The sequence below is a fragment of the Chenopodium album genome, chromosome 17, assembly GCF_948465745.1.
Source record: "Chenopodium album chromosome 17, dcCheAlbu1.1, whole genome shotgun sequence".
Classification (NCBI taxonomy): domain Eukaryota; kingdom Viridiplantae; phylum Streptophyta; class Magnoliopsida; order Caryophyllales; family Amaranthaceae; genus Chenopodium; species Chenopodium album.
The window spans coordinates 33289165-33303986 of NC_137850.1; the positions used below are offsets into that span (position 1 = coordinate 33289165).

General features: G+C 35.0%; 1 protein-coding gene across 2 annotated transcripts; it reads left to right on the plus strand.

Moving 5' to 3' along the window:
* Window positions 1-3123: 3123 nt before the first annotated feature.
* Window positions 3124-7876, plus strand: LOC145587798 (protein CYTOSOLIC ABA RECEPTOR KINASE 9-like). 2 transcript variants are annotated; one of them, XM_081644475.1, is made up of 6 exons: window positions 3124-3593; window positions 4846-5129; window positions 5237-5372; window positions 6409-6667; window positions 6793-6925; window positions 7368-7876. In XM_081644475.1, exons 1-6 carry the CDS (start codon window positions 3440-3442, stop codon window positions 7662-7664), a joined length of 1263 nt encoding a protein of 420 aa, XP_081500601.1. In that variant the 5' UTR covers window positions 3124-3439; the 3' UTR covers window positions 7665-7876. The 2 variants fall into 2 exon arrangements, with proteins under 2 accessions (XP_081500601.1, XP_081500602.1); XM_081644476.1 differs by having other exon boundaries at window positions 3125-3593; window positions 4885-5129.
* The last annotated feature ends 6946 nt before the right edge of the window (window positions 7877-14822 follow it).

Genomic DNA, 14822 nt, shown 5'->3' on the forward strand with positions numbered 1-14822 from the left:
TATATAATATTGATTAATTCTTAATTTTAACAATAATTATAGTTAAAAAGTAAAATAATTTTTTTTTTAGTGAAAACAATCCCCCACCCACCTCCCCTACCAGCCACCACTGCCCTTCCCCTTCCCTGGTGTAGGTTACGCTCTGACCCCCTTCCTTGACGTCGGCCCTGACCCCCTCCTCCTTGTCGCGTGTGGCCCCTTTTCCTCTTCCTTGAATTAGCAACCCTGCTGCCCGTAACCCACCTCCCTCCTCCACGAAACCCCCTAAAACTATCTCCCCCACCAGCAAAAATACTAATCGGACCATCCCTGCCATCGTTAGGGTTTTCGAAGGTGGAAGATGTGTGTTTAGGGGGTTTCGTGGGCAGAGGAAAGGGTTTTCGAGGAGGGTTATTTGTTAGGGGGAAGAGGGATTTCGAGAAAAGGGGAGCTGGGAAAGGGTCGGCGCCGGCGTCGTTGGAGGGGGGTTTGGGCACGGCCAGCGCAGGAAGGCAGGGAGAATGGTGGTAGTGGTGGCCAGTGGGAGAGGTTGTTAATACACCTGGGTGCACCGTACACTCATTAATATTTTGTTCTCATTTATATTTTGATGATTGTTTTTCATTTAATCACCAAATGATGAGGAGAAAAACTAATCTTGGGTTATTGGGTGTGCGGTACACCCCAGTGTATATAACAAATTCCGGGCTAGTGGGTGGAGAATGGTTTTTACCAAAAAAAAAAATGATAATGTTTTTAAAATTAAAAATATTAAATAAATAAAAAAATTAAATTAAATTGTCAAACCAATAATAATATAATGTCAAGTATCTCGTATAATCTATTAATTAGGTTAATAACCGGTCATAACTTTTTGGAAATTTGTTAAAAAGGTCCTTATAAGTAGTAGTGTTTTTTTTTTTTTTTTTTTTTTTTTTTTTTTTTTTTTTTTTTTTTAAAAAAAAGTTCTTTTATAAAAAAGATGACACAAAAGGTCCTTTATTGTACTTAAATTGAGGCGATGGTCCTTTGACCAGATTTCAGCCATTGACTTTTTTTTCCGACCAAAAGCCAATAGCCGAAATCCGGTCAAAGGACACTCACCACAACTAAGTGCAATAAAAGGATCTTTTGTGCTACTTATTTTACTACATCCGTTTCATATTTTTTGCAACTTTTGCCAAAAATGGATGCTATACATTATTTGCAACTAATGTTTTCTTTCCTTTTTAGGTTGTCATTCCTCTGTATCTCTCTCCTCATCACACGTATTCCTATTTTTCTCTCTCTATCTTACACTCACAAACAAATTTTGCCTAGAAGTCCAAGCAACCTTTAAAGTTGCAAAAAATGTGAAATAGAGGTAGTATAAAAGGACCTTTATAACAAAAAGACCTACTTAAAAGGACCTTTTTAACAAATTTTCTTGCTCCCCCTGTTCCATAATCTCATGCCCATATTCTTTTTTGGGTTTCCCAAAATATTGTGCATGTTTATAAAAATAGCACATAATTATTACTTACTTTTTATCTTTCCTATACAAAATACACATATACCCAAAAAACATTATTTACTTTTTTTTTTCATACAATATTCTCTACTTTTTATTTTTCCCATATAATATTCTTTACTTTTTATCTTTCCAATATAATACGGAGTATTCTACTAATTCCACCATTCTCCTGAATTACCGTGCTTTTTGAGAAATAAGCATGAAATAATGGGACGAAGGGAGTACATTTTTTAAGTGGATACCTTCAATTCTTCAATAATTGTATAATTCAGACCACTCAAAGATTGTACTACCTCCATTTCATATTTTTTTTTCCAACTTTTACCAAAAGTGGATGTTACACAATATTTGCAACTAATGCTTTATTTCCTTTTTAGATTGTTATTTCTCTCTATCTTTCTCCTCATCACATGCGGTGCTATTTTTCTCTCTTTATCTTACACTCACAAACAAATTTTTCCAAGGAATCCGTGCATCTTTCAAATTTGCAAAAATGTGAAACTGAGGTAGTATTATTTTTGACTGAAAATTCTACGCTTTTTAACCCTCAGGTGTTCGAAATTCTACGATGTGCCCATGGTTTTTGAAACGTCTACACCGTGACCCTAAGGTCTCGTTATTAACTCTGTTGTACCCTTGTCGTTAAGTTTTCATTAATAAAGTTCCGTTATCTTTAAAAAAAATTTTAAAAAAGAAAACCAAAACCACCAACCCAACCACCCATAACCAGCCGTGGGTTGCAACCCACGGCCGACCCTACCCCCGTCCCCTCGAGCGCCGGCTGCCGCTTAGACCCCCATCCCCTTCCCTTCCCCCTTCCCCGGTGGCGGCGCCGCCACCATGACCCTCCCCTTATTTCCCCGTAAAACCTCACGTAACCCCTCCCTCTCCCCCTCGAAAACACTTTAAATAACGTCGCAACCGTCGGAAAACATCGAGCCGCATCTCCCTTCACCGTTGCCGTAGCCTTTCGCTGTTGTTTCTTTTCTATCCCTCTCTCCGCCCAAGCCTCTTGTTGTCGAAAATCATCGAATGTTAGGGTTAGGGTTTGGATTTGGGGGTTGGGATTTGGGACATTTTGCTGAATTTTGTGGTGTATTGGTGTTTGAAGGGGAAAGGGGAGGTGGTCGGAGCAGCACCGATGTCGGGGGAGGGGAAGGAGTTTAGGCAGCCGACGCTCCGGGAGAAGGGGGGTGGGCTAGGGATGGTAGCGGGCTGACCATGGGGTGGTTTTGGTGTTTTGTTTTGTTTTTTTTTTTAAAATTATTTATTTATTTAAATTATTTTTTTTATGTCTAACGAAACTATATTAACGGAGATTTAGCATCAAGAGTACAACAAAGTTACTAACGGAACCTTAGAGTTATAGTGTAGACATTTTAAAAACCACGGACACAGCGTAGAATTTCGAGCTCCTCTAGATTATAGCATACAATTTCCCAAAAAAAAAAAATTACTCATACAACTCATTTCTGTCTAACCCACTTTACATTTGATCACTCAAACTGGATCAATGCTAGATAGCCCAAATCAACACGGACCGTGCACTACCTTAACACTCCACACCGCAACAAAACAAAATCACACCACTCCCAAGAGTCGCAACACACTCCCTCACATACTCAAATTAGAGAGAGAAAAACGAAAAGTCAGAAAAATGTCTTGTCCAGTCCTCTCTGATGTCAGTCAACAACCAAACACATTTTCACCAACACATCTTTTTCAAATATCTTTTTGTACGTCCCTTTCTCCTTCGTATAAAGTGCGCACCAACACCCCGTGCAAAATTTATTTCATTTCCCTTTTTTGTAAGCTCTCCACTATACTGTACTTCACTGCTTCTTTCAAATTTCAATGGGGCATGTTTTCCTCACTTTTCCCTCTTTTTAGGGTTAGGGTTCTTCGTCAATTTTATTTTTCGGCGATTTTTTGAGGAAAGTAGTAAAAATGGAGTCGGAAGAGTATTACAGGAAGAAGGAGAGAGCTGCTTTGCTTATTTCTTTGATAATGGCGTCGATTTCTATGGTTTCTTTGCTCGTTGCTTTTAGTTATTATTGCTACATTCGTAACAAAGTCTCTAAACGCTCCAATCTCCAGCAAAGTATGTTACATTTTTCTGATTCTTTTTATAAATTTGTTTACATTTTGGTTTTGTTTATTTTCTCTGTTTGTCTGAAATTTGTTCTAATTTTTCGTAAATTTGTTCTTTTTTTAGCTTTTTAGGACATTATTGAGTTTGATGTTTATGTATAAATTCACTTTTTTTTTTTAATTTTTTTTTAACTAATGTACTTAATTGAGTTTAATGTGTATGTATATATATATTGTTTACATGTGAAGTGGAAGCAGAAGAATGAATGTATAAAAAAATATGGAGTATTAAAGAAAAAATGAAAAATATAAAATGATTAAGAGTAGTTGTATAAATCATTAGTTATGTAAGAGAGTCAATTAAAGGGAGTGGAGTAGACTTCCTGCTGACTGACTTCTGATTGAATTGTTTTGCAAATGAAATACAACTGGTGGTTGTGAGTTGGACTTTTGGTTGTAAGGAGAGTTTTTGTTGTGGAAATGCTGGGTTGCCCGGGTGTCCGAAAATGCCGGGTACCTGGAAAAACTAGAGTATTCAGTTGAAAATAAGGTAGTAGGAACTAGGAAGAATGTACTGAGGGAAAGTGACTGATTTTGGTTTGATCTGCTTAGTGAAAATTTTCTAGTTTTATGAAGTGCCAACTTTTTAGATAATTTTTGGACTTTTGAGGATCTAACACAGGTACTTGAGATGAAATGATGAGTGATTAACATATGCGTAGTGTCACATTAATGATTTCTGCCCACTGTATTGGTGTTTATGCTTTCAACTAGAATTGAACATTGGAGTGAATTAGCATGGATTTTTGGAAATGGAAGGCAAACTAATCTAATCCCTTATGGATTTTGGATTATTGGATGGTTTAGAAAACAAGACCTTTCCTTTAGCTGCTGGAAGTAGATTTTTGGTGATTGCATGAAGTATTTAAAGACCATTTAACAGCTGCATTTGATCCTGATTTTAAAAATTTTAAAAATGACTCACGAGTTTCATCTGTCAATAAAAATACTAAAAAGTACTAAAGTCTCATATATGTGAAAAGATTTCGCTCTTTCTCATTTTAATTTAATTTGGTTAAGATAAGTTGTCCAGTTGTCCTTTGCTTGCAGTGGGATATAGAAGTAGGAATTAAAAGCTAAAAGCCTCTGTGTTTATATGTCTCTAATTCGGATGTACATTAATGTTAAACACTTGCTCATCACACACTTACTTTGGTAGAAATATTCTTTCTTCAGCCTGACATCTTATTCTTTTGCCTAAGTGGGGCATTTCCATATGTCTTTCAATTGTGTATTTGAAGGACTTGACAATGATGACAAAAGTGGGGCATCAAATTCAACTCTTGAAGTTGCTTGTGAGAAGGGATTACAAGTGTTTACATTCAAGCAGCTCAATTCCGCGACTAGTGGTTTCAGCAAGTCAAATATTATAGGGCAAGGTGCATTTGGTTCAGTGTATCGTGGAGTACTTAATGATGGGAGGAAGGTTGCTATTAAATTGATGGACCATGCTGGAAAGCACGGAGGAGAGGAATTCAAAATGGAGGTTTGTTCTCTATGAAGTATTACCAAAAGTCAATCCTCAATCCCCTTTTTTTTTTTCCTATGCTATCACAAATTTGATGTTTGATTGGTCACTTTTATAATATGCAGGTTGAATTGCTGAGCCGACTTCGCTCTCCATATTTGCTTGGTTTGGTTGGTCACTGTTCGGATAGTAATCATAAGTTGCTGGTTTATGAGTTCATGGCAAATGGTGGATTGCAAGAGCACCTGTACCCTTCTAGAGGTATGTATATGGCCTTTAGTAATTAAGTTTCTCCTTTTCCACCTTTGTTGCATGATGTGTAAAGGGTCATGGTGCAATGTAAGAAATTTAAAACTCAAAATACTAAAATTTTCTTTTCTGCTTTGTTCCTTTTCATCTTGAACTATCTCATTGTGTTCTTTACTCATGTATATTTATGTAGTTATATCAGCTTCTTTAATCTTTCTTGTTGTGCGAAATTAACCTTTGTCTTGGATATATCCGATGACTTCTGAATCTTCTGTATTGTGATGTAGATTTTGCTCTTTGTTTTGTTTTGTTTTTTTATAATTAATACTTAAGCTGATCTATCAGTCTAGTATTTAGTTTGTGATTGGATAGAAAATGTAGTTGTGCTTGTCACATATTCACACTGGCCCCAATGTCCCTCCCTACAAAAAACGATGCTTCTTATGACATCTTAGATGGCCCTTACTTTGGGAATCTTTTCTCATTGATAAACTTTCACACTGAGCTTATCCCTCGAGTGTTTATCAGATCCATGTACTTTTCCTTTAACAGTTGAAACAGAAATGTTAGTACGCGAGTCATATAGAATTCAGTTTATCAACAAGAAAAGCTTCCCAAACTAAGTCAAATTCTTGCTTGCAATGGCCTATTTGTCTTCTGTGATTTGCGAGTATTGTGACCAATAAAGAACTACAATAATATCTCGATGGACATGCATAGAGTTTTTGGAAAAGTTGGAACAGAGATGTTTTCATATTCCATAGTCAGACCGGTGAAAGTTCAATATTGATTGTGTGAAGACGGACAAGTTGCTGGGCGTGCTGTTTTCTTCAATAAAGGTCTCGATGCTTATAAGTCTTTGTTGTCCATACTCTATAGCCTTATTTAGGACTGGAGGATTTGTTGTCTATATGTCTTAAATTCAGAACACTGCAGTTTTACTGTGCAGACATTACAGTTTTTGATGCTAGAGTATACTATTTGTTCTATCTTTCCTTGAAGTGAGATTTGAATGTGGTTATCTTACATGTTCAAAATCTCTGTTTAGGTTCAAATGCTTTTCCTTCCAAGTTGGATTGGGAGACACGGTTAAAAATTGCTTTGGATGCTGCAAAAGGGTTGGAATATCTCCATGAACATGTGAGCCCACCTGTGATTCACAGGGATTTTAAGAGCAGCAATATTCTTCTTGACAAGAACTTCCATGCCAAGGTTTCTGACTTTGGATTAGCTAAGCTTGGACCGGAGAAAGCAGGTGGACATGTATCCACACGAGTCCTGGGCACCCAGGGTTATGTTGCTCCTGAGTAAGGGCCACACTATCTTTTCTCAGTTAGAATTTTGCTCTGGTCATAATAAGTTCATCTCTGAATTCGCAAATAATATATTCTTCTGCAATTTTTTTTTATATATTTTATAATTCTTTATGTAGGTATGCATTAACAGGACATTTGACCACAAAATCAGATGTATACAGCTATGGGGTTGTCCTCCTGGAGCTGCTTACAGGCAGGGTACCAGTTGACTTGAAGAGACCTCAAGGTGAAGGTGTCCTTGTGTCTTGGGTAAGCTTACTCTTCTTAGTTTTATCACATATATAGCGGACACTGGAGGATTCATTGGCAACAAGTAGCATCTTAAATAAAATTTTATCTATCCAAATTTGATATTTGGGTGCAAATTGGGAATTCGAGTAGCTTCAAGGGAACAAGTGTGAGGTCCAAAGGTTTTTTTTTTTTGTTGTTGCGGCCCTATACCATTTAGTCTTGAAAACTATGAAAAGTGAAAGTGTGATCAAATTGCCATATTGGATAGGTCCTTTGTTTTTATATTGGACTCTTATTTATAAACAAGTGCTTGGGAAAATACATTCTTCTGTTTTGATGGATCAGCAATTCTCATCACACCGCCTTTATGTTGTATTCATCTTCTGCATTTGATTTGACTAACTGATTCATCCTCTAATATCTGTCTCTTTTGGAATTGTGACGGACAAAACTACAAAAGGCATTGCCAAAGCTCACTGATAGAGAGAGAGTTGTACAGATCATGGATCCAGCGTTGGAAGGTCAGTATTCGATGAAGGAGGCTATCCAGGTTGCTGCTATCGCAGCAATGTGTGTGCAGCCAGAGGCTGATTACCGACCACTAATGGCTGATGTTGTACACTCTCTTGTTCCTTTGGTGAAGCTTCAAAGATCAACTTCAAAGGTCGGCGGCTGTTCTAGTTTTCATGCACCCAAGTCTCCTACAGCTACTAACAATATCATTAAATGTAGCGACACTCTATTGACCGAGTCCTAATTATTGAAATGCAATCGTAGGCAGCATTGTTCGCCAACTATTATGGGGGTTGAGGACATTTGTATGTAGTATTAACTGAGAGATATTCCAACCAGTGGTACTAATTAGAAGGCATGTATCTATTAATCTAATAGGCACACTTTGACTTGGAAGTTGTAACTCTTTCTTGTATCTTTGTCAGGATAAGGAATTCAAACTAGGTCTTATTATGATATTATGGGATAATGACATTGATCTATATCCTGCGGCCTAAGCTACATACTAATTGGTAACTGCCTGATCTTTTATTATCTTAGTCTTATCATATTATGCTTCTTTAGCTGTCCTTTCCTTTAAGTATGATATCTATCGGTCAAAATTTGACCAAAAAGAAAATAAAAAATCTGACAAAATTATGATTTAAGGTACACTAAATAAATAAATGAAGTGGGAATGCATGTAATATTTGTCTTCAATTATTTATTTATTTATTTTTGGTAAATAAAATCTCTCTTATACTCCTATTCCATTAATATTGCAGTAATAGGGCTTTTACACTATTCATCACTTTTGTTTGAATATTTATACGTTAAACAAAATAAAGTCATGTGAGATTTTGTAAGATTCGTCTCATGAAGTATTTTCACATTAACAATTTTTTATACTTATACTTCTTCAATTTCTTTTTAGTTGCTACACTTTCCTATTTTGGAAATTGTTAATTAGTTGCAGCACTTTTCATTTTTTATACTTCTTCTGTGTTTTTTTAAGTGTTACAGTTTGACCGGCACATAGTTTTAGGCAATTTAATTGACTTAAATAAAATATAAGGTAAGTGGGGCAGTTGATATTAAAAAATTGTAAAAGAAAGATAGTGGGATTAATAGTTTATTGAAAAGTAATGAATGTGAGAGGAAATATATAATAAAAAAAGTAGTAGTGGGTTTGGGTGGGGACCATGAGAGGAGAGAGACATAATATTTTAATGTAGCATTTTGCCAAAAAAAGAAGGTGTAACACTTATTAAAACACGACCGGATTTAGTAAGTGTAACACTTATTAAAACACGAAGGGAGTATTACTTTCTCTCTATTTCTCTCCAACCCTCATGAGTCCCTCTTATTATTCTCTCTATCTGTCAACTCTTAAAAAAATTATCTAGGAAACTATGAAAATAAAAGTGTAGTAACTAAACAAAAAAGCGGAGGTAGTAATAAATTTTTTTATAATGTTTTCCTCACAAAATTATAAATATTTAATACATAAAATGTGGTTTGAGAGGCGTAATTTCATCCTTGTTGTGATATTATTGGAACAAAGGAAGTATGAGTGAAGACTAAAGCTTTGGTGTCCACCAGATCGAGCTGGTAATTCGGGTAAACGGGTTGGGTTTGAGTCGAGTTAGTGTGGGTCAGGTCAATTCGGGTTAATGTCGTAACCTATAAGGGTCAGGTTCAGGTTGGGTCATTCTTGAGTTGGGTCACGTCGGGTCATACATCTTATCGGGTTGGGTTGGGTTACATTCGAGTCGGGTGAATAATAGGTCGGGTTTAATTTGGATTTTAACGGGTTAAAAAGAGTTAGGGTCATTCTCGGGTTCGAGTCGAGTTCAATTCAAGTCAATAATTTGCGGGTTATAATCGGGTCAGGTCATTATCGAGTTTGTGTCGGGTTCGGTTCAAGTCAATAATTTGTGGGTTATAATCAGGTCGGGCCATGTTCGGGTTCGGGTCTCAAATATTGGGTTAATCTGAGTCTCGGGTTGAATTCAGGTCGGGTCATATCGGATTCGGGTACATAGAGTAGTTTCAGCCTTACGAAGTTACGACTTTACGAGTAGCTTAGAATGTATTTAGCATATATTGTCTAATTATTGTATGTATCTTTATTTAGCTAGTCAATATCTACAATAATAAAGATATATACAATAATTAGATAATATATGTTAAATATATTTAACACTTAAAATGAGCAAATCGCTATAATTAGTTTAGGTAAGGAGTCATATGTATTGAAGTACTGACTATTGAACTTCTCATAATAACTCGTTTGTACAAGCACACAACTACACAAGTGACACACATAAGATGTCATTAATTTCATATAATATAATCATATATTCTTATTTGCGTGGCGAACATCATGGTCGTAGAAGAAATAATTTAGAAATGAGTACGTAACTATATAACTATATATTGATAAGATTGTTTAAATTGAATTTAAGGTAATTTGAAATCGGGTTAGGTCAATAACAGGTTAGGTAGAATTTGAATTGGGTCAGGAACAATTCGGATTGAATTTGGATCAATAACAAGTTGTGTTGACTTTGAGTTGGGTTAGTAATCAATCGGGTTTTGGGTCGGGTTAAATTCGGGTCGGGTTAGTAACAGGTCGGATGAAATTCGAGTCGACTTAGTAACAAGTCGTGTACAATTTGGATCGGGTTAGTAACAGGTCGGGTTAAATCATGGTTTTGACGGGTTAAAACGGGTTTAGGTCAATCTCAGTTTAGATCGGGTTCGGTTCAGGTCAATAATTTACGGGTTATATTCAAGTCGGGTCATTTCCAAGTCGGTTCAAGTTCGGGTCTCAAATAACCGGGTTAAATCGGGTCTAGGGTTGTTTTTAGGTCGTGTCATATAGGGTTTGGGCCACAATTTTTTCCGGGTTCAAACAAGTTGGTTAATAATTGAATTCGGGTAATTTTTCGGGTTGGGTTAGTTTTTGACAGCTCTAGGCCTAGTGTCCACTTTTTATTTTCATTTTTATGTTTTATAAGCACCTTAAAAGATTATAACATCCCTCTTCCTTTATAATTATAATAAAGATAGTTTTAAAAAATAAAGCCAACCTTTTTTTTTTTTTTTTTAATGGAAGAAGCCAACCTATTAGTAAAGATATAGAAAAAAGAAACTGAATAAAAAATGTTGTTGAGCAAAACGAAACATGAATTTGCAAGACTTGATTAGATATAGAATTAAAATAATCATGAAATTCATATGAATCGAAATGAAATGACTTGAATTGAACTAAAGTGAATTAACCTAAACTGAAGTCAAATGATTTGAATCGAAAATAGATGATTATTAGAATCTTGGGGAAATGAATTCCTCCATTTCACTCCTTAACCAAATAAGGAAATTCATTTCCTTCATTTCTCCCTACTATTTCTTACCCGAATAATGTGTAAATGTTAAGAGAAGATGTCATATAATAGGAGTCGACTATTGAACCAATAACTATCTTTAATTAGGAGAAGATGTGATGTTAGGCAGACATCTAGCAATATGGGACAATAGGAGTGATGATCTTTGAATTTGCATAGTCATGTTCTTCTCAATTAATTAAATATAAATATAAACCTTAAGTAATCGAAAGAGAAATTTCAACCAATTGATAATTTTGATTTAAAGGGACATCCCATCTTACAACATGGATTAGGAATCTGAAATAATCAATAGTTATGTAAATGTTCCTCCCCCCCCCCCCCCCCCAAAGCCTTTGTTTTCACTGACCTGACTCCGCTTAGGTCTACTTTTATTCTAAATATACTTGGAAAAATGTACTTAATTAATTTCGCATACTTGAATAAAAACTACCCAAATTTGATTCACAAGTTAGGGCCTATTCTGATTAACTGAATTGAACTGAACTGAACTTATTGAAGCTGTACTAAACTGAACTGAATATTTTATGAGAGAAGGAAATTAAGAACTGAACTGAACTTATTGGAGCTGAACTGAACTAAAAATAAGTTGAAAAGAACAGGCCCTTTGTCACATTAAAAATATTAGTTTGAAAAGGTTTAGACATGTATGATACCAATAATTAATAAGATAGTAGAGTAGTGTCGGTATATAAATACGTACATCAGAACGTGCAGAAGTACTTGATATAGATTGCATAACTTTGATAGATCTAGGAATTTCAATGTGGAAATGAAAAGCTAAACTTGACATGCCTTCATAATCATCGAATTCTTCTACAATCTTTAAACCATAGCTTGAATAGTGGAGATAAAGATTGACAATCATCCCACCGAGCGTGCCATAATTTATAGGTAATTACATTAATCTTTTTTAATGATTTAATTAAGTTCATATGATCACATGACTTGGTTATTACTTACACAAGCTTACTTAAGAGCCCCTTGGAGAAAGAGTTCATTTAAGAGCTACGTAATTTGCTATCCTATAATTTATAAAGAAGATACTTGTACTTTAAAGTATTAGCGAGTCTTAAACCAAAAAGTACATGGGGTCAAGATTTTAACCTTTAACTTTTACTTAAAAATACACTCGTATTGCAAATACTTAATCATCCCTGCTTTAGACTAACTTTCCTTGGACAATATTTCTTTCCTAGAACAAATAATTCAATGAAGAGCAGCTTCTCCAGCTATTTGATAAGGACGGTGAATGTGTTGCCTATATGCTTTGCGTACATTGCAGGATAAAAAACTTCACTCGCTCAATACGAGTTGGATTTTTTGAACAAACCAAAGGTAATTGATATATATCTCCTCGAATTTACATGTGCAATTTGTTATGTTTCACATGTACAATGTCGTTTTACTAAGGATGTGGGTAAGATTATGTAAAGGGATGGCAGTGAAAATGAAAGGGACGAACCAACTTAATTCCACTTGCAACTAACATCACCTTATTTTGATAAGTTCAAAGTTTTTTTATATTCCTACATATGGTTAGAAACTTAGAAAACGCTGTCTATTCCAGCAGGCTTACAACAATTGTTCTTGTGGGTTGTTATTCATAACATTATGATTAGTTCCATTTGTTGACTATTGCCAATAGGTTAGATTTAATCAAGATTTGAATCATTTAATAGCGACTGGCCACACCGTGTGGCTAGCTGACATACACCAAGTAATCCCTAATCGACGAGTACGTAACCCTTGATTGACCGAATAACCCCTGACCGACCAAATTATCCCTGACCGAGTAACTCCCGACCGAGTGAGTAACCCTTGACCTAGTAATCCTTGACCGACCGAGTAACCCCTGATCGACCAAAAAATCCCTGACCGACTTAGTAACCCCAGACCGAGTGAGTAACCCCTATATCACTAACAAAGTAACCCCCATAATAGTTGGTCACACGGTGTGACCAACTACATATGAAAGTTTGTATTAATAGCAACGCATGTATATAAAAATACTATGTGAGATCATTTTCAATTTATATATATATATATATATATATATATATATATATATATATATATATATATATATATATATATATATATATATATATATATATATATATATATATATTGATGTGTATTTTTAAAATAATAAATTTTTATCGACTTTTTATGATAAATATTTTAAGATATTATGCTTAAATGCAGGCACTGGTGCCATGCCAAAAAAAAAAAAAAAAAAACAGAAGGATATAACATAATAAATAAAAACTTGTGGGAGTGTTTTATTGAAATTGGAAATATAAATATATAATTCATCTATTTTGACAAGATAATTTATCATATACAATATAATTAATTATAGCGTGTTTTGAGTGCGGTCATCAAATCAGATGGCCGCTTATAAATGAATAAAGCAACTCTTATAATATTGATCAATTAACACCTATGACTAAGTAACCCTTATAACGTTACTGAGTAACCCTTATAACTAACACTGACGAAGTAACCTTCTTAACAATGATCGAATAACCCCTATAATACTAATGAAATAACCACATGATGGTAGGCCATACGGTGCCACATATAAAAGTTTGTGAATTACTTATGTCCCCCACTCTTTTTATTAATAAATATATATTATTTGTTTATAAATGTTCTTTTTTTCTTTGACAAACGTTTTTCCTTTATTTTGTAATAATCGCAATACTTTGACTTTTGTACTATTCATACGTTTATTTTGACTATAATTTTTACCATTGTATGTATACTAAACATATATTACCATGTAACTTTTGACTGTAATTTTTACCATTGGATTAGTGTTTTTAATAAGTATATGTTCATTGTATTAACCTTTTATACAATCTAATAAAATATACGACCTCCGTTAAGTATTAGTTGCAACTTTGGAGTAATATTTGAGAGATATAGTTGCAACTAATATTTAACTGAGGTAGTAATTGCAAATTAAACATTAATGGTCAAAATTATGCATTGATATATGTGCCATTTAAGCAAAGATTTGGCTTGGGGGAGTTTGATATGTCCATTTTATATAGTGATTTACCCTCGTCTCTTGGTCATATTTTAAGAGTATTTTTGACTCTACAAAGCTACTTTTATTACCAATATGCATTTTCTATTGTTTTCGTAGCTTTTGGTATTGTTTTGTAGGAAATTGTGGATTTGGAGTATTTCCCCGGACTTATTTGAGCCACTACGAGCATTGAATATGGATCGCATTGATATGACCATATTATGTAGCCCATGACCGTGTTAGATTAATTAAGAACGGTAATCAAGGGCTCGGAGAAGAAGAAGAAACAGAGGCATTGGACTTGCTTCATAGAAGAAAATATTTGGATTGGGCCGAGTAAAGGAGCCCAAACGAGGAATCCAATGTTGCTTGGTGGACTCGCCCGATCGGTAAGTGTTCTCGCCCTGAGGCGCGCCCGACCAAGTGAGGGAGAGAAAGAACGACAACATCTCACTCGGAGGCGTGCCCTGCCGGATGAGAGAGATTAAAAGAGCACCCTAAGGCGCACCTGGCCGAGCAGTCAGGCGCCCTATTGGGCGCATGTTTTTAAGGGCGGCGTTTAGAGATGATTAATTATCATCTTAGTTTAGGTTCCTTAACTTTAATATAAATACGCTTTTGTTAAGCGAAACAATTACATCTTTCATTAGTTAAAAATTCTAGATTTTAGTTTTAAGCTAACATTAGTATTTTGTTCTCTCAACACTCTTTGGTTTATGCAATTCATTAATTCTGTTTATTTTGGTAACGATTTTCTTCATTTTATTTATCGTAATTTAATTACTATGATTAATTATGTCTTGTTTAATCTTTTTGCTTAGTTTCGATTTCATTATGTGTGAGTAGTTTATTTCTAGGGTTGTTGGGGATCCGTAAATAATATGAGGGGGTGATTTATTATTGATGATTATTAATGCTCTGATTAATTTCCTATTGATTGATTTAATGTTATGCAATTAGATTAGGCCTGGTT

What these genes read in the sequence shown, in the direction of transcription:
- LOC145587798 (XM_081644475.1), top strand. Translation starts at nt 3,440, where the DNA reads ATGGAGTCGGAAGAGTATTACAGGAAGAAGGAGAGAGCTGCTTTGCTT. An exon ending in ACGCTCCAATCTCCAGCAAA is followed by an intron (nt 3,594 to 4,845) that starts GTATGTTACATT and finishes CTTTTGCCTAAG; the next exon opens with TGGGGCATTTCCATATGTCT. An exon ending in GCACCTGTACCCTTCTAGAG is followed by an intron (nt 5,373 to 6,408) that starts GTATGTATATGG and finishes ATCTCTGTTTAG; the next exon opens with GTTCAAATGCTTTTCCTTCC.